General features: G+C 47.3%; 1 protein-coding gene across 2 annotated transcripts in view; it reads right to left on the reverse strand.

Moving 5' to 3' along the window:
- Positions 1-18937, reverse strand: part of Loxhd1 (lipoxygenase homology domains 1) — a 158425-nt gene that overhangs the window by 16547 nt on the left and 122941 nt on the right. The window contains exons 31-35 of one of the 2 annotated variants that reach the window (XM_005372875.2): positions 18397-18582; positions 15617-15744; positions 12245-12362; positions 10267-10441; positions 8301-8486 (exon numbers count right to left, since the gene is read on the reverse strand). In XM_005372875.2, coding sequence (XP_005372932.1) covers positions 8301-8486; positions 10267-10441; positions 12245-12362; positions 15617-15744; positions 18397-18582 — 793 coding nt within the window. The remainder of the gene's footprint in view (positions 1-8300; positions 8487-10266; positions 10442-12244; positions 12363-15616; positions 15745-18396; positions 18583-18937) is intronic. The other variant, XM_005372874.2, reaches the window with a different exon arrangement.

Below are 18937 nucleotides of genomic sequence, written 5' to 3' on the forward strand. Positions count from 1 at the left end.
TGTTTATATTTATATGTATATATGAATATATAATGACACAAAGCTTAGGATTTAATTTCTATCCTCTAGCCAACAAAATAAAAGTCAAGAAAGAAAAAAGTAAAGCTGATGTGATAAATCCTGATAGTTGTTGAACTTGGGAGATGGGGACACAGAAGTGCATTACACTATTTCCATCCTTTTTGTGCATGCTTAAACTTTCTCAAAAAAATGAATCATTTGTTAAACAACAACCCCAAACAGAAAGACAGATTCTGGGATAGAGAAGATTGCTGGGCTTTAACTGAACATTTGTAACCTTCCTTATTTGATATTTGTTTAGGGTTTATCAGCTTTTTTGTGGAAGGCTCTTAAACAAAATATATTTGTCTTTATAAATCTCTATACAGGGAAGCACAATGTAGCTGAAAATTTTTAAAAACTAAATAGGAAAAGAATGTGGTACACAGCTTAAAGAGCATGTATAGCGATCTTGGCCGGTATTAACATTTAAACCTTCATTCCTGGAAAAGAAAGTTACTATGAAGAAGTTGGCCACAGTACCTAGGCTTCTGTGTTTCTCTTATGGCCCCACTATCTTAACCATGCGGTCTCCGTGAAGATACAGAAATCTTCCTTTTGCTGCTGAGCCTCAAGACCTACCAAGGGTATCTTGCTTTCAGACCTAAAGCCTGGCCGGAGAGAGACAGGCCTGTGTCTCTGCCTACAAAAGAAAGAGGGTCACATGAATGACTCAGGACTTCATTAAGTCCAAGAGGTGTTATGGGGTCAAGGTCATTAGATAAGCTTTGACTGTGTAAGGTGGGTTTGGTGTGAGGTGCTAACCTTCAGGGGAGTCTGGCATCTAAATAATAATAGCAAGTAGCTACCCAGTGGAGCTGTTTAGAGCTGTCCACGATGCTGCACATCCTCCCTCTTCTTTCATGGTTTTGACTGTGATGAGATAGAAGGAATTAGCTAATTGGTTGTCAGGTTTTACAGCACAGTAGACAAATGTATCCAGCAAACTGAGACAGTCTAGCCATGTGCACAAGCAGTGTCATGGAGAAGGCGCAGCTGGTACTGGAAGACTTAGTCACGGGTCTAGGATTTGTGGCCAGGACTCAGTTTCTGAAAGCACCAACACATAGGAGAACTCTGACTTTGGGGAAAACAGAGTTCCCTATGACTCAGGCATGAAAAGACAGGAAGGAATCTGAGAACCCAAAACAGGAATACAATTAAATTCTATTAAAATATATTAAATTCATTTTATAACACAGGCGATGTGGTAGGCATCGGGGAAAGAGCAGTGCACAAGACAATGGCACTTGTGGAATTGATAGTGGAGGAGAGAGAAGGTAGTTACAGAGAGGCTGACTGTTCAGGGCAGGGATTAGAGGAAGGCAGGGCAATAAGAAGAATGTTCAATGAGAGGGTGAGGACATAAGGGGGTTTTCTACCCATAGGCCCGGAGATACAAGCATGGGAGGATGCACAGTGGGAGTTGGGTCACAAGACAGAAGTGCCAGTGGCTAGAATTAAATTGGAAGCCCAGAGTGGGATTGGAAGCTAGTCTATGATGCCAATTAGCTCTAGGCTTTTCCTCCTTTTCATGTCTAAAATAGTTTGTTTCTGTGTCCCAGTTACCACCAAAGTCATTTCTGGGCTATGGAGACCCCAGCTGTGAGAGCTGGGAGCAGCATGTTTGCCAAACAGGTCATTAATTGACACTCCATTGAATGTTAGGACACTGGGCTGCCAGTCTCATCGTGTTTTAAGCTGCTGTACTTAACCTCACTGACATCAGACTTTTTGACAGAACTGCATTCTAACTGGGTGTGTTTTACCTTGGCAAAGTGGCTTTGAATATCTTCCTACCCAGCAGTGAATACTGAGGTAGATTCTGTTTTGCAGAGACGGACTTGAGACCCCGGGCAAGTTTGTATTACTCTCCAAAAGTTCTTCCTTGAGTTAACAATTTCTTAGGGCAGCTATAAAAATTACCACATACTGGGCAGCTTAAAACAAAATGACCTTATAATTCTGGAGACTAGAAATCTGATATCAAGATGTCAGAAGGGCTATTCTTTCCCTGGATGATCCAGAGAAGGATTCTCTTCCTGACTTTGAGAGCTCCAGCAATCTTTGGGTTTCCTGAGCTGGTAACTGCTGTCTCCCATCTAATCTCTGACTCCTTCACATGATCTCCTTTCTCCGTCTTTGCATGTTCTGTCACATTCTTATGTGGGTGCAAGTCATCTTTGAGTTTAGGATACAGCCTAAATCTAGAACAATTTATTTCATCTCAATATCCTTAACGAATCCTATTTGTCAAAACCCTATTTCCAAGTTTGATCACATTCTGAGGTTCTTAGTAAGCAAGAGTTTGGGGATGAGGTGGATTGTTTACCTGCTGTTGGAGAATTACACATGCTTTAACTAAGAGTATCAGATATGATGTGCTGCATCTGGAGACTGCTTAAACATCTAAAAAGAGATCTCCATGAAATTCTAGAAAATTCCAGGAAGTTCTGATTCAGAGCTGCTATGAGCTGATATTTGGTATCAGTTTATTAATTACATTATTATTAAAGACTTAGCCATGTACAAGGCACTGGAACTACATTTGTCAATCAAATAAGTTTCTACTCTAGAGAGACTTAAAGTCTACCAGATGTACCTGGCAAGACATGACCATTCAGCACTGTCAGTGCTACAAACAGGTGTGAGCAGAAAAGTTTAGGAGCACAGAGTATGAAGCATCTAACCTCATTTGGGATAATCAGGGAGCTTCCTTAAGAAGGCAGTAGGTAGTCTGGATTTTTAAGGATGCACAAGATTTAGCATAATAAGAGAATTGCAGGAGTACATTTATCTCTTGGGTGTGTACTTATGAATAACTGTTAACTTGGCTAAAAGATGTGTGATTTCATGTACAGCAAAATTTAAACAAGGGCTGTCTTCAAAGTTAAGGTAGCTGCTAAAGGGAAGAGAGTGAATAAAAGAAAATCTTTTGAAGGGAAATAGTTCATCTTAGAGAATCCCTATTGCTCAAACTTGGATGTACCTCACTATTCCCTGGATGGATTGAAATATTAGGAATCAAAAGACAATTTTGCATTAAAGGAAGGATTCAGAAAGCAGAGAGGGTGAGGCTAGTTGAGAAAGGTTCCTTGACATTGTGTGTGTGTGTGTGTGTGTGTGTGTGTGTGTGTGTGTGTGTGTGTGCCTGCCTAAGGGGCAGTAAAGAGCACTTTTGTCTGATAAACACCACTCCAGGAATGATGAAAGGTCATTCATCTCCCCCTTCTCTCTCTGTGACAGTGACTTGAATGGTTAGCTATGTAACCAAGTTTTTCATCAAGGAACTCTAAGAATTTGCTAGGAAGAAATCTTCATTTTAAATATTTTGAATTGCTTTGCTATTTGAAAACAAACGTGGCTTAATGTTTCCTCTACTAAATTTATGTCCAGGAAACTTTGGAGTTGGGCAACATCATACCGCATCTTGGGATTCATGACCAGTGAACAGTCCTTGGCATTACAGTCCGCACATTCTTCTCCTCAAGCACATTTCAGTTTGGAAGTATATAATGTAGAGATAATTCTACTCCCCTCTTTCTTCCCTTTCATTATCTAACCTTAAATGATGGAGTTCTTGGGAATCTGCTCTGGGCAGCCCTTGTCTTCCTTAAGTTACACTTTTACATAGACTCTAATTTGCTCTTATTTGTGGCTTCAATACCATGTCTGCACTAATGACTCTTAGATTAACATCTCAGATCAGTATCTCCCACTACTTTTCCTGCTCAAGTCTTCACCCCACTGTTGCTGGACACCCATTGGATATCTCTGAGGGCCTTTAAATTAAACTTATTAAGATGAAGAAAGACTAGAAGTATCCTCACCTCTGCCTTAAATATTTTTCAAATCTTCCTATCTTTTTCTCCATTCTCATCATTACCATCATATTGCAAGACACTGTCTTCTCTCAGCAATCTTTTACGCATCTTCTGGCTACAAGATGGTTCATTTTTCTTCTCTAACTTATTCCCCATAGTTTGTACAATGATCTTCCCTAAGGGATTCCTGTTCTTAAATTCTTTGATGTTTCTCAGTAGAGTTGGGATAAAAAGCCAATCTTTGACATGACTTACCTTATTATGCATGGCCTGCTCCTGTCTATGCCTTAGCTTACAACTCCATTCCCTATTTTGTAATCATTCTAGATTTTTCTTGAGTTTGTGGCATTTGTCAAGGTTTCTTCTATTTCAGGGCTTTTCTGTTTGCTATTCACTCCACCTCAGAGGTGCTCCCCCCTTTTTAGCAGTCACCACACTTCACCGAGTACCTTTTCACGTTAATTCCTCAAGTCTCAGTTTAAAGATTGTTTCTTCAGAGAGGCTTTCTTTGAGTCCTCAGTCTAGCACCCCAGGACCTCCATTTTAGAGACTCAGAATTATTTAAATCAGTTACTTTAGTAAATGTACTCTTCTGCTACAAGCTTGGCTCAGGATAACAGGAAACTTGCCTACTGCTTACTGCTCTGTCCTCAGAACTGGACACAATGCCTGACGGTAAGAGATTAATACATAGAGTTGATTCTCTGTATGTTACCAATTTGCAGATTTTCCTGTTCGCTAAAATTTATTTGTAATCCTCAAATTCCCATGCATGTGCTTATTCATGAATACATGTAGCATGGCGAAAAGTTTGAGTCACCTGGTGCACGTGTTCCCAGGTGAGGCCACGGGAGGCAAGCTGGCCTTTTGGGTTCAGCTCTTACACTGTGAGCCTATGTCCTTTTCCTGTCTTGTTAGCACCGAGATTTTCACTTTTTTTGTGCTTTTTTGTTAGTGAATTCTTTGTTTAAAAATGGCCTCCAAACATCGCACTTAGCCCCAAGCTGAAGAGCTGCTTAGTGCTTCTAAGTGCAAAAAGTGTGGGATGTACCTTACAGAGAAAACATGTGTTAGGTAAGTTTCCTTCAGATCGAGTTACAGCGCTGTTGGCTCTGAGTTCAGTGTTAACAAATAAACAATATATATTAAATAAGATACCTTTAAACAGGCACACATATAAAACAAGGTTATGTATTGCAGTTGTTTTAACCAGAGGCTCACAGGAACCCAACCCTGTGTGTCCTCTGGGAGACATGGTTCAATATTTGCTAATTCAGTACTCACAGCAATTTTATAGTTCATGACTATAATGAGAACCAACTGCACTTGACTTTTTAAGTGATGTCAATATGAACACTGTGGGGATTGTTAGGGTTGCAGTCATAAAGGACTTGGACTGTTCATTTTTTCTAAGGAGAGGTCATGTTAGCAAGGAGAAAAAAATAAGAAAGGAAAAAACTTAGACATCACTAGAAAGAAATAATATCCCTGAGTGCTGAAATGTTACTGCATGACCTTTTAAACTCCTTCACAAATACATAAGGATCTACTTTCCTAGATGGGGAGGAAGGGATGGTGTGGAGGCAGGAATACCTCAGAGGACTCTGGAAGGTTTTTCATGGGAAACAGTCTGAGATGGAAGGTGAGGGCAACCATGAAGGTGTGGCGGCTCCAGAAGAAATCAGTGGAGGAGCAAAGGGCTTAGTTAGGAGAGGCTCAGGATTGGAAAAGATGGAGCTGAAGCTGGAGCTGGAGGCTTTTGTAGGTGGGACTCAAGGAAATGAGTTCTAATCTTAAATCAGCATCGCTCTACCATTTATGAATCCAGGGTGGAATACATGGTAAGCTGGACTACCTTGCCAAGCATCTAGATGTCTATAGCAGCCCAAGCTGAAAATAATCAGCCCTCAAGGTAGGAACTCAGGATCAGGCTGTAGAGTCCAGAGGCAACAGAAAGCAGAGGAGGAGTCAGAACCCCGGACAGTTCCACAGAGCCTGAAGACTGTTAAATGACGTCTCCAAAAGCGTAGTCTTTAACACGGATGTCCTGGCCAGTCTCTCCACCCTCACCTTGAATGAATGAAAGTTTCCTTCAGATCGAGTTACAGTGCTGTTGAATCAAACAATCATACTGTAAGTGACCCTGGCATGGTCTTCCTTCTTGGAAAAGGGAGATTATCTAGCCTACGTGAAATTCTTGCCTACAAACTTTTGCAGCCTGATTGGGAGGTTGGTCACAAGGCTGGGAAACGCAGTACCGTCTGTGGTTGAACCTCATGGAATGCCTTAGACTGCCTGGGAATACTATTTCTTCCTTCTCAGCACTTTAGTTTCTTTTGTTCTGTTGCCTCTAAGGCAGAGATTAAAAGATGTGGTATTTCTTAGTTCTCTGTGGGCTGGGGAGCTGACAACATTTGAGTCCCAACTCTGCTCCCCACTGTGCTCCAACCCCAAACCCTTTGCTCAGCTTCATCCATTTAGTCTATCAAGTTTCTCTAATTAGACCAGTGGTGTCACACATGCAGGGCTTGGTGCACTCACACTTGTCTTGACTGAGAGATCCACTGTGGAGTGCCATTGGCAGAGGCTCACCCTGCCCTTGGGAAGTGTCTGGGGCATAAGACAATCTCCATGAATGTGATGATTATTGTTCTGTCAGACTTTCAGCCACCAGCTACTCTGTCACTGGTCCTAAGATGATCATGATGAACAATGGGAGGGCAGGGGGGAAGCTCAGGGCTCTTTGTTTTGTTTCCTCCTTCATGAAGGACAATTGAGAATTTCTACAGGTATGGTTCTTTGACCACACTCAAGATGCCATTTAAATGGGCAGGTGAGGAAGAGGAGTCTCATTTCACTGTATCTTTTCTGAACAAGACTATTTCGCACTCCTTATGCTCTCTGACAGCAAACATACTGGGGAGCCTAGCAAACACCGACAGAGAGCGCTGTCCATCATCTTCCTGCTTGAGCCTCTGGCACAGTGGCAGGTAACTGTGTGCCAGCTGTGGCTGCCAGGACGGGCCATGCACAACACAGGGTGTCACAACAGGCTCTAGAAGACTTGCAGCTAGCAGTGCCTCTGCCCTTTCTTCCCGCGAGATCCCAAGACATTCCACTCACCCCAGGCCTCCACATTCTTTGGTTGTAGAAGAAGGATAATAATGTAATAATGTGATGTTGTGTCTTGTTAAAACACAAAGTGTTTTTAAAAAAATCAAATGTTTGTGACTTCCACAAGTTCCAGGCACAACAGGACACTTTTGGTGTATGGAAGCCTGAACGCATGTACAGGTAATCAGAAAACTGGAATGCTGTGCAAGTATTCATTATTTTACTGCTTTGAAGAATGGCTATTTTATCTGTATTTAGTCTGAGCATATTCAGTGTTAGGGGAAACATTTTAACTACTTCCCCCACGTTAGAGCAAAACAGTGAAGCCTCTTTAAGAAAGTGGTTGCCAACTGGAGTTGGGTTTGTTGTGACATGAGGGGTGGGCTCATCTGCAGTGGGAATGTGCAAGAAGTGGGGAGAAACCCAGCATCAGCGAAGCTCTGTAAGCTGGAGGGGGACACGGAGCACAGCCTACAGAAGACCTTGACTTCACAGCGGGGCAGAGGCTGCCTCAGCACAAGTCAAGAGAGAGAGAGGAGTTAGGGAAGTAGTCTGCATGGCAGAAGTGAAATTTGGTATATAACAAACCATTCAATTCTCATACATCAAATAGAACTTACAGGCAGAAAGCCAGAGAACATAGAGAGAGCTGAAGACAGCTAAGTGCTAATCAAAGAAATGTTGAGAACATAAACGTCATCACAGTTACAGATATGACAATGTATTCCTTATGTACTTTGAAGTTAAGAAATGAATTTCTCACTTGGTTTATATCCTGTTTCATACTTTATAAGTGAATTTAGCCATTTTTAGGCTTACTATTATAAACAAACAAGCATAATCCTTTATAGAAAATCCATGGGATGTGAATTTGGAAGATAGTTCTTTTTACTTTTTCTTTCCTTTCTTCCTTTCTTCCTCCCCTTCCTCCTTTTTGCAGTGCTAGGGGTTGAACCTAGAGCCTCATGCGCGTGAGGTAAGACCACTACCCCAGCCCAGCCCCTTTTCCTTAATTTTTATGACTAAACTAAGTAGAATTTATGCTGTGACATCATAAAAGTGAAAAACCATGAGTTGCCCAGGAGGAAGCAGGAAGAGTTAAGCTTCACCCCTGTGATCTGCCCAGAGACCTTAGTCCTAACTGACGGCACTGCCAGGATGATGGTAATCAGCTGTTTTGAGCTGCCTGCCTCCTGGAGTAGGTAGAGTCACCTTGGGGCCTGGGAGGCAGGGAGAGTCCCTGAGGAGAGCCAAGGGCTGCTCCCCCCCACCCCCGCCACCCTGGCCAGAAGCAGGAGCTACCTTTATTGTCATGCCAGATCCGCAGCTTGCAGAGGTGGCCTAGGCTCAGCATGTCGGAGAAATTGAATGTGTCCGTGTTGTTCCGCTCAAATTTGTTCCAGTTGGCCGACTGCTTCAGGGCCAGGGTTCCGCTGTCTCCGTTCTCCCCAAAGATGATGATGAACACGTTGGCATCGGTGCCTGCTCCTGGGGTGCACAGGAGAAGGCTCTGGGTGCCAGTCTCAGACACAGAGCCCCCTTGCTCTGGCCCTGCTCCTGGCTCCTCAGAGGAGCCAGGGGACAGATATGCAGTGTGGAGTTGACAGGCCAGAAGAGAGGTCACAAGGGACTGGTGAATGTCCTGGAACTGAAAGTCTCCAGTTCTATAATGTGCCTTTTCTTTGTGCCTTCCAAATGCTGTTGGTTTATTGCAGTCATACAGCTGTGAATATTTTAGCAGAAAATGCACTTATTTGGCAGGGTCAGGGGGGAAGGCATGCCATGCAGCCTGGCTTTACAGTTAAACACACAGGCTTTCTTCTGCTTGAACCGGGTTCAGGAAAAAACATGAAGGTTTGTACTCCCTCAAGTCTACCTCTGATTGACACTCCTAGAGTATCATCTCATTCGATTAAGCCAAATGGAGGTATATAAAGTCTTCAGCTACAAAGCAAATGTTAGCATGGTGTGGTGGTGCATGCCTGTAATCCCAGCTACTCAGGATGATGAGGCAGGAGGACAGTGAGTTTGAGCCCAGCCTCAGTAGATTAGTGACTTAGCAAAACCCTATCTCAAAATTTTAGAAAAGGGCCGAGGATGTAGTTCAATGCAAACTCACTGGGTTCAATCCCCAGTACCACTAAATAAATAAATGCAAATGTCTTTGGAAGAGGGACCCTGTGAGGCTTGTCTGACTCACACTTGATGTTATTGTGAATTTAGCGATTATTTTCTGAAAGCACACTGTGCGGGACAGAAAGGCATGAAAACACGTGGAGTTTGAACTTTTAATATGAAGAAGGAAGGGTCTGTTGTGAGGAGAAAGGGGAGGAGATGAAAGCGAATTTCACCAGATTTACTGACCCACCATTTATGCCCGAGAATCTCTCATGAGACCTCCATTTCTTTGGTTAAGTGCTTCTGTGAAAATCATAAGCTACCATGGCCAACAAGGTAATCCTTCACAAGTCATTTACAACCAGGATGAGTTTGCCAGATTTCCTGCAATGGCTCTTAGAGAGGCTTGGCATAGAGGGAGGTAGGTAGGAGGCCTTGCCTTGGTGGCTACACATAAGTGGGTTTCCGAAGACGGGGAGCTCTTGTCTTTGACCCTGGATTTTAATTTTTTCTTCCTGGATTTGCTTGGAAGCCTTTCCTCTGAGTGTTCCATCTGCCTAAGTAGCTTCTGTTTGTCTTTCTGGACTTGGCTCTGACATCACCTCTTGGAAGTTCCCATGACCCTAACTTCTGTCCTGCTCTGGGTTCCCTGGTAGAATCCTGGGCTGGCACCTGTCAGAGCCTGGCCACTCAGTGCTGAATTTCTCACACCCAAGTGTCAGACCTGTAAGGTTCTGTGATAGTCACACTCTATCCTTAGACTGCAGATGAGAGCTGGCACACAGGAGAGGGTTGCCCAGCACCTGGGTGTAAGAAGGACCCTGAGCATGCCCAAAATGCACAGCCCTGGGTAAGGGGTGGCTGGCAGCAGCAGGAAGACAGAGCGCTCTGGATCCCAAGCCCTTTGGCCCTTCTAAAAGTGCAGACCAGACACCCAAATACATTCTCCCTCACTTCTCTGAGGGGTAGGGAAGGAGCCGTTTTGGTCCCTGGATGGAGATACTTTGTCCAGGCAGAAATGACACACTGTGGACTGGCTAGCTTTCAGATGGCTATGTGAGAAGAAATGCCCTAGCTGGAAACCAGGTACTGAGCCAGAATTTGAGGGTGGGGGACAAGGATGGTAGGGTGTGGGCAGGGAGCAACCCACCCAGGACATCGCTGGTCTTCACCGTGACGGTATAGGATGTCCACTCCATCATCTCCTCCTCATCAATGACAGCACACATCTCGCACACCAGTGTCTTCTTGCCCTTCCGCTGTGACAGCCAGTCTCCGTAGTAGAACATGGTCAGGTCTCCGGTGCTCATGTTCTTCAGCAGGATCTGGGGAGGGACCCACGCAGGAACATGCTTCCTTTTCCCAGCTGGCCCACTGAGTGCAGCTCCTCCTGAACCCCAGTGACCCAAGGTCCCAGACCTGAGGGGAGTTCTGTGACCCAGACTTCAGGGTCTAAAAGTCCGTAGTGACTCCTCCACCTGGAGGGTGTAGGAAGTGACAATGCCTCTGAAAGATGCCTGTCATGGTACACCAGAAGTGTCTGCTGAGTGAGGGACAGAAAAACAGACCAACCAAGCCACTGCTGGCCACAAACACCAGGGAGCGTGAACTGATGACATTTGCCAGATTGTCCTGAGTATGGCACCATATTGTCAGTGCAAGAGAAATCTGTTAAAGTCTGAACAGGAGAGGAAGAGCCTGAGGGGACAGAGGACAGATGGCCTTTGGTGGATGAGGTATGATTAACTACTCAGGTAGGAGAGTGGAAGGCTGTGTTATGGGTGAAATAGTGTTCCCCGACCCACCCAATTGTGTCTGCAGGAGTCCTAACCCACAGGCCCCCTGGAATGTGACCTCATTGAGAAAGTGGTTGTCACAGGTGTGATCACTTCAGGTGAGGTCAGTAGAGTGGGCCCTAATTTAATATCACCCGTGTTTCTCTGCCCTACAAGAGGGGAAAGGTAGACACAGGAGAGTGCCCTGGGAAGGCTGGTGCAGTGCTGCCACTGTGCACGGGCAGGCATGGGCTAGAGCAGATCCTTCCTCATGCCTCCCAAGGGAGCGCCCCCCACTTCCATCTTGGACTTTCAGCCTCCAGAACTGTGAGATAATAAAGGCCTGCTGTCCCCAGCCCATGGTCTTTTGTCATGGCAGCCCAAGGACACTACTGTCTAAGGAAGGCAACCTCACTCACACCAGTACCACACATGTTGTAGAGCTCACAGCTCATGTGACACTGAGGTTACGTTTTCAGGACTTTCATCTTTGTCATCTTAGTCTTTGTCCTTGCTGCAACTGGAGGGTTACAGGTCAGGTTCCTCTTGGTGGCCATGGCCTCCAGCTTTGAGCCACATAGAAAGCACAGTGGACCCCTTGTATCATGTTAGTTCCCATCAAAACATAGTCTTGTTGGCCCAGGCTTTGGGGACCCTCATCTCTGTTCCAGGGTAGTAAGGGTTAGTGCCTCCCCCTGGGCAGCCTGCAGCCCAAGACTCCACGAGGCTGGGAGAGGCAAGCAAACTGCAAAATGTAGATTGCAAGGAGCAGCAGCCTGCTTCCCTTGGGGGAAACAGTCGGTGGCACACATGTGCCAGGGACGGGCAAGTGGAGATGGGACTGAGAACCCCCGGCTGTTGTGGGGGAGGTCTTGGTACCCTGGCACCAAGAATCCACAGACTGGGATCCAGTGGCGCTGCTGATGGACAGCCTCAGGCTTCTCCTGTGGCAGGGGCAAAGATGGAAAGAGGCAGCCACTGACCTGGGGGAGCACAGGAAGCCCCCTGTCTGGAGGCCTGGAAGGCCACCTGTTCCCACCCCTGTGACAACCTCCTTATGTCTCAGTTATGTCTCCTTTCTTAACCTTCCCAACTCGCATCCCAGAGGAAGCCCATCACAGGGCTCCCTGACTCCAGGGTGTCCAGCTTGCCATGACAGCTCAAGCCATGGGCTCCAGCAGCCCATTCCACTCTCTCTGGACACAAACTCCATTCTGATGAATTTATGCCAAGGGCAAGTTGGATCAGTGAGGCTCATGAAACAGCCCTCCTCAAAAGCACTGGCATTTTAATGAGAGGCACTGATAACCCAGCAGAGCAGGGAGGCGAGGTGGGTGGGGCCTGGACACTCACCCTCTCCAGGAACCACTCAGGTCGGCTGCCCAGGCCGTCGATGCGGATCCGCATCTTGGTGAATGGAGCGATGTCCAGTATCTCCATGATGAAGGTGTCATTCTGCTCCCGCTCAAACCTGGGGACCAGGAGCAGGAGCATAAAGAGGGGAAGCTGGGCATAGCCAGAGCAGGTGTAGGGTAAGGAGAGATGATGAGGTCTCTACACAGCCCTAGTCTGCTCCCAGCAACTTCCCAAGAGCCTGGCTCTTGCACTCAAATGTGTTCCCAAAGGACCGGGCTTGGTGGGTTTGGCTGGTAGAAAAGGCCCTGAGTCAAGAGTTACTGCTTCTGGGTTCTAAACTCATTCTGAGAGACTGAGTGAATGAGTGATTGATTGAGTGAACTGTTCAGTCATTTTGAACAGTTGCAGCCCTTTCTGGAAGTGGGTTTCCTCACCTGTAATCTGGAGAGCCTGACACTAACTGCAATTCTGCAAAACTAACTTGGAGACCAGATGGATATAAAATCAACTCCAGAGGCAAAAAAGAATTTCATACTTGAAAAGCTTTAAATGAGACTCTATGAGTGACAGGGCCACCATGAATGGTGGGGCAGGTTGTACACTGTACAACTCTAGAAAGTATCACTTACATTTTTCTATGTGCAATCTGCATGACTGAGCCTAGCAGCCCCAGCTTAGGTAACGCTGCTGACAACTGTAAAATGCTAGCAAATAGAAGGTAATGTTTCATTTGTTGCTATTATTATTTTTCTGCAGAATGACTTCATCATTGCAGAGATGCTCTATCTTTATTCCTTCCAGTTCTTCCACCTATATTCATCTGGAGAGAAGGGCTGAGAGAATTTCTTTGGTTAGTGTTGAGCTCTGGCCTCTGGGTACAGCATCTGACCACAGGGGTACTGCAGTGGCCAGACTGTCATGCTGTCTCTCTCTGTGTACTCCATCTTGGCCCTGCAGCCTTTCCTGGGGGAAAGCATTGCCTTGCACAGCAACAAGCTGTGTCCATGACACTTGCCCTGTGGGCCTTTCTATACAAGTCCCCCAGGCAAGGTGCAGACACCGTAATAAGGACCCCAAGACACAGGTGCACCATCCAGCCACACAGAAATGCAATAAAACCAAGCATTCCCTGAGGGTTCTGGGCATGCAGGCTAGGGTACCTGAGAAATGCTGGCTCTACTTACAAAATAAATCTGCATTCAGAAAAACATCTTTTAAGGAACAAGGTGCCTGGAAGCATTTACAATATGGTTGTGTTTATAATGATGAGCAACATTCCAAGCACCATGTTTTGGGACTTAGACACTCCCAGAGAGGAGAGGTCTGCCTCTCTCACCAGCATTTAACATCTTGGGTATCTACAAATTAAGGTGGAAGGCAAGTGTGACATAATGATCCAAAAGGGCCAGGAACCAGGACTGGGTGGAGATTAGAGGGGGAGGCTATCAGGGTCTGATGCACAGAGGCTCAGTAGCCAGACCATGCATGATAATAGAGGCCCTAAAACCATGACCTGTATGGCAATGGGCTCAGGATGATTAGGACCTAGTCTGTGTCTGCTAGGCCTTCTTATGTTGTCCCTGCTCTCAAGTCAGTACCAGCCGGAGAGACCCAAATCTGCTAATACACTCACAGGATGACCGATTCTCCCCTGTGCGCCTGTAGCCTCACTATGCCACAAATAATCCTTCAGTGTGAATGGTTTGCCCTCTTCCGACAGCCTTTGAGCCCCTGCCATGCCTGGCGATGGTGACTGACTTCTTGCTACAGCAAGCTCCAAATAAACAACCGCTATTCTCAGTGGACCTCCATTTACTCCTCCAACTGCCTGAGTTCAAATCTCAGTTCTCCCACTTACTAGCTGTGTGATCTTGGGTAAGTTATTTCACCTCTCTGTGTCCCCAGCACCTTATTATAAAGTGGAGATGATAACAGTGCAGACTGCAGAGGCTGTTGAAAATTAATGTTGATTAAAAAGCACTGACAACACCGCCAGTTCTGTAATCTCAGTAGGTGTCAGCCATTGTCATGGTCATCACCACTGCTGATTGCTCTAGGGAAGAATCCCAGGAGGTGCATAGCAGAAGGGCGGAAGTGCTAAGAGGAAGTAGATAAAACTATTCCCATGAGACCCTGGGATGAGCTGTGGAGGAAGGACAAAGATCAGGCCCTCATGGGCTAATCTGTCCATGGGAAGAAATCCTTGCCTGGTCCCCAAGAGCTTCAGAGTCCTCATTCTGTCACCCACTTCACCACCATCATCATCCTCACCATCACTATCATCACCACCTCCAGTCTCATCCTCAGCACCACCTCAGTGAGTGTCCGCAGTGGGAGGGCAAAGCAGGAAGAGCAAGGGACTCAGAAGGAAAGAAGCTGGCTTGGACCCTGCTATCCAGCTAGGGGAGGGGCACAGGTAATTTGATGGAAAGTGGCTGTGGGTGGGTTTTAAAAATCTTAGGATTGGGCCCCGAGTCTCTCTCTTCTGGCATTTAGATTGCAGGGGCCGGGGATATTGGGGTTATGATGCTTGCACTTGGAAAAACAACACAAACCCTGGACTGTCTACACTGAGGAGCCAATGACAGGGACAGATAGTAAGTATTCTAGGAGGTCCACCTTACTGTCACTTCTAACCACTGTTTAACAGAACCCAAAGCTTAGGACTGGGGACCACCAGGGTGACTCGGGTTATGGGACTGGTGCATTAAGACTCCACCTTGCTGTACCTGAGTTTCTTACCTGTGGACATGGGGTGACAGCAACAGCCCTCCTGGGGTGAGGGAAGGACAAAGTGGGTTGCTTTCCTTCGCTGGTGAGTCATGCGGGTTGAGGGCCCTTGCCTCTCCTGGTCCTCCTCCTTCTCTACCACCGGAGTCAGTGCCTGGCCTGACTAGGTGTTCAACTGCTCTTTAACATTTTGAAAATTGATTACTTTTGATTTGACAATCATTTTACACCCAAAAAGTTGCAAAATAGAAGATTTCTGTGTATCCTTCACCCTAATGTCAATGTAATGAAACAAATACTACCACAGCACAATGAAACAAACTAAGAAATTAACCATGCAACACCATCATCTATCCAATGTGCAGACCTTACAGTGAACACCTTTGCATGACTGGATGAAAGACAGAAGGAAGAGAGGAAGACAGAAGGAAGAGTCACTCTGGACTGTGGTGACCGAGGAGGGCCTCCTGGAGGAGGTAGGTTTGGGCTGGGTCTTGAAAGAGAAAGGTGTTGAGACAGAATGAGTAGTGGCTGGAAGGCCCCACAGGTGTGACAGAACCAGTGTGGTTGAAGGCAGGGTGGGGCAGGGATCAGGGAGTTGGATGTGTTGGGGGATGCGAGTAGGCTTCTTCCAGGTACCTGGCCTTCTTTTTGTCCAGCTGCACCTCTTCTGTGCTCCCGTTGATGCCATAGAGGGTCATGAAGATGTTGGAGTCAGTGCCCCCGCCGACCACATCACCTGTCCACACTGTCATTTCATAAAGCACCTGCCGTGAGAAGGATGTGGCCCTGGGCTTAAGCCTCCCCTACCAAGTGACCCAACAGGTCTCCGTCCCCCTGGGGAAAGAAGGTATACTTTCCAAACCTCCTGGCTCTGAAAAGGGCTCTCCCCGCAGCCAGTGCGCATGCCTGGAGAGCCAGGGTCAAGACTGCCATTCTTTGAGGCCACCCTGTGCCCAGTCTAGCGCTGGAAAGGAGTCCAGTTCCAGCAGAGGGCGCTGTGCAGTGGGAACATGGCCGAGTCACTGTTAACTGATTCAGTCAGTCCCTACATGCTAGCAGGGCACCGTGGCAAGACAGTGGCTTTGAGGGGCCAGGTACCAGAGGTCCACTTAAATCTGCGATCTGCCTCCTACTAGCCTTTGACCTTGAGCAGATGTCCCCCTCTTCAGCCTCTGCATCCCTTGTGGGAAACAGGGGCACAGTTCTGGCAGAGTTGAGAGAGCTTCAGGTAGTTTGTGTTAGGGCCTAGTGCCTGGTCTGCTACGTGCAAGGTCTCGAGAAGCAGCAGCAGTTCTGGTGTCCCCACTTCCTGCCACAGCCAGCTCATACCCCAAGGTCTGTGAGCAAGGCTGGCTGCTGCAGGTGAGGGTAACATTTGAGAGAATCCCGTCTCAGCCCACCTGGAAAGTGGAACCATTGTCTATTTACTTAATCTTTACGTTTAGATTGGGATTTTGCTCTTTTGCTTAAGATTGGCTCAAAAAAAATTGAACTCCCTTTGTTTGTCTCCACTGGAGGGTAAGGAGAGCTGCCCTTCCCAGGGAGGGGCTGTCTTCCCTGAGGCCCTGCCTTGGTCTTGCTCTGAGGGAAGCACTGGGACAAGAGGTAGCACAAGAAAACACTCTGGAGTCTTCTCTGGCCCTGGATCTTTACTCTGCTCCTCTCATTAGGTGGTCACGGACTATCCATTTAGGCTACAAGTTCAGGAAAGGAGGCAAGACCCTTCTGACTCTCTCCTTGGAACATCACTGGCCCTTGCCTGCCTTCATTGGCTGCCGTGTCCTATCTCGCCTAGGTGAGTGTCTGGCTTCACTGCCTAGAAAGCCTATCTCAGAACCCCAGGTAGTGACCACAGCGGCTATGCCCTCACCACTGGGCCTAGTAGGTGGGTACCTTCCTGGCAGCATCTGAAGTCTCCACCATGATGCCTCCAGATCAGAAGTGCCCTGTGCAGGGCGGACCCCCAGGCCAGCTCCCACTAGACAACCCCCTGGCTGCTCACCAAGGGCACTTGTGATGGGCAGGAGGGGCTCCTGGGAACACAGACAGAGCCGGGCACTTTTTGGTCTTATCCAGACAGTTATAAACTATAGAGTAATTGGGGCTGGGGAGATAGCTCAGCTGCATAGCACCTGCCTAACAAGTTGCACAAAGTCCTGAGTTCAATTCCTGGTACCACCCCCCCTCCAAAGAGAGTAATAAAATGAATGCCTTGGTGGCCGGGTGGTGAACCCCTGCCCTTGAATTTCTCACGTCCATCTGTCTCTTCTTTACACAGGCACATCCCTTTTTATGTAGTTGGTGAGTTTCCAAGAAGAGGCAGAAGCAGGGCTCCTGTAATTTCAGCGTGCTATCAGGTGTCGTGGGGAGAGGGCCAGTCCAAAGGGCCCATGGTGCTTTGTATAGTGACATGCTTGCGTTCTTTTGTTCCAGGAATAGCAGGAGCGTGGGGTGGATTTTCTGCCATGGGTGGGGTGTGTTGTGTGCTAGGGGTGGCCACAGGCTGGGAAGTGGATCAGAGGCCTGTGATGAGTGGTGTGCTCACCTACACCATAGTCCTACTGTAGATGGACAGGTCTGGGAGGGGAAGCTGTCTGTGCTGTAGACTTCAGCTCCACTCCCTGGGATAGAAGAGCGAGGGCAGCACCCACACTCTGCCCAAGAGGAGTTTGGTGTCCAGAACAACACAGCCCTTCCTGCTGCTCCCACGAAGGGAAGTCCGGCCTTTGAGACCTGAGCCACTGGCTTGGATTTAGAGACAAAGGTAAGAGCCAGGTCATCTGTTGATTCCACAATTTATGAGAGAGAAAGAGAAGCCCACAGAGTCAGGTAACGGAAGGCCCTTGGCCTCTAGACATTCTACCACCCTGCTTCCTGCCTGGCCCTCACCTGTGAGCTCACACAACCTGTCCCATATCCAGTTAGATGTGGAGCATGTTCCTCAGAACTGTCTTCTCAAGAAGAAGGGACTTGTGTAGAAACATTCACCACATCATGAGATCTAGAGGCTCAGAGTACCCCAAGTGCCATCATTCCCTATGCCCATGCCATGGTGTAGGTGAGTACCCTGGGAAGACAGTGACCCTGCATGACCATGTGGGCCTGTCACTTTCTGAAGCTTTCCCTGGAGAGTTTATGCTCACCAAGATCTGAAACAGGATAGGCAATGAAGGGAAGTACTATTTCCATGTGGTATACGAGAAGAGCAAAACTCGGAGAGGCCAGGTGACTTTCCCAAGACCACACAATAGTAGACCAAAAGGAAGTAGAGTCACCTGACTCCTAACACAGTGAGCCTAGCCAGCATACCAGGCTGCTGCTTCTGCCAGTGGCTTGGTGATGAGTCTCCTGTCTCCCTCTCTCCCGCCCATGTCCTTGCTGTCCCCGCTAGCAATATACACCCAGCTCCCCCATACCTTCACTCCAATGTTCACTACCAAGGCATCCAGGAGGTCAAAGACTCTGGAGGTGACACCGTCACCTCGGTCCTTGGCGAGCCAGCAGTTGCAGCGCACAGTGTACTTGGTGCCCTGGGTTGGCACTGCCAGACACAGCTCCTCCACCAGCCAGCAGCTCTCAGGGGAGGCACCATCATGGCCCAGCTGACAGGGGACACAAGAGTTGCATGAGGATCTGGGCATGACTGGGAAGAAAGTGTCCCCTCCCTGTCCTGCACCCCATCCCTATCTACAACTACAACTACAACTACAACTACAACTACACGGACAACTAGATGCTGGGGAATGGCAGATAGCCTGTGGGAATGAGGGCCTCTGTCCTATAAGCCCTAGGAAGTGGATTTGGCCAATAACCAGTGGATTTGGGAGAGGCCCCAAGCCTCAGACAAGATCACAGCACTGATGCAGTTGGCTTTTATTTCAGTAAAACCTTGAGAGGTGGACAGAGCTAACTTATATTTGGACTACTGATCCAGGAACAATCATACACTTACGTTGC

Source organism: Chinchilla lanigera, unplaced genomic scaffold (assembly GCF_000276665.1).
Source record: "Chinchilla lanigera isolate Chin_1 unplaced genomic scaffold, ChiLan1.0 scaffold00001, whole genome shotgun sequence".
Lineage (NCBI taxonomy): Eukaryota > Metazoa > Chordata > Mammalia > Rodentia > Chinchillidae > Chinchilla > Chinchilla lanigera.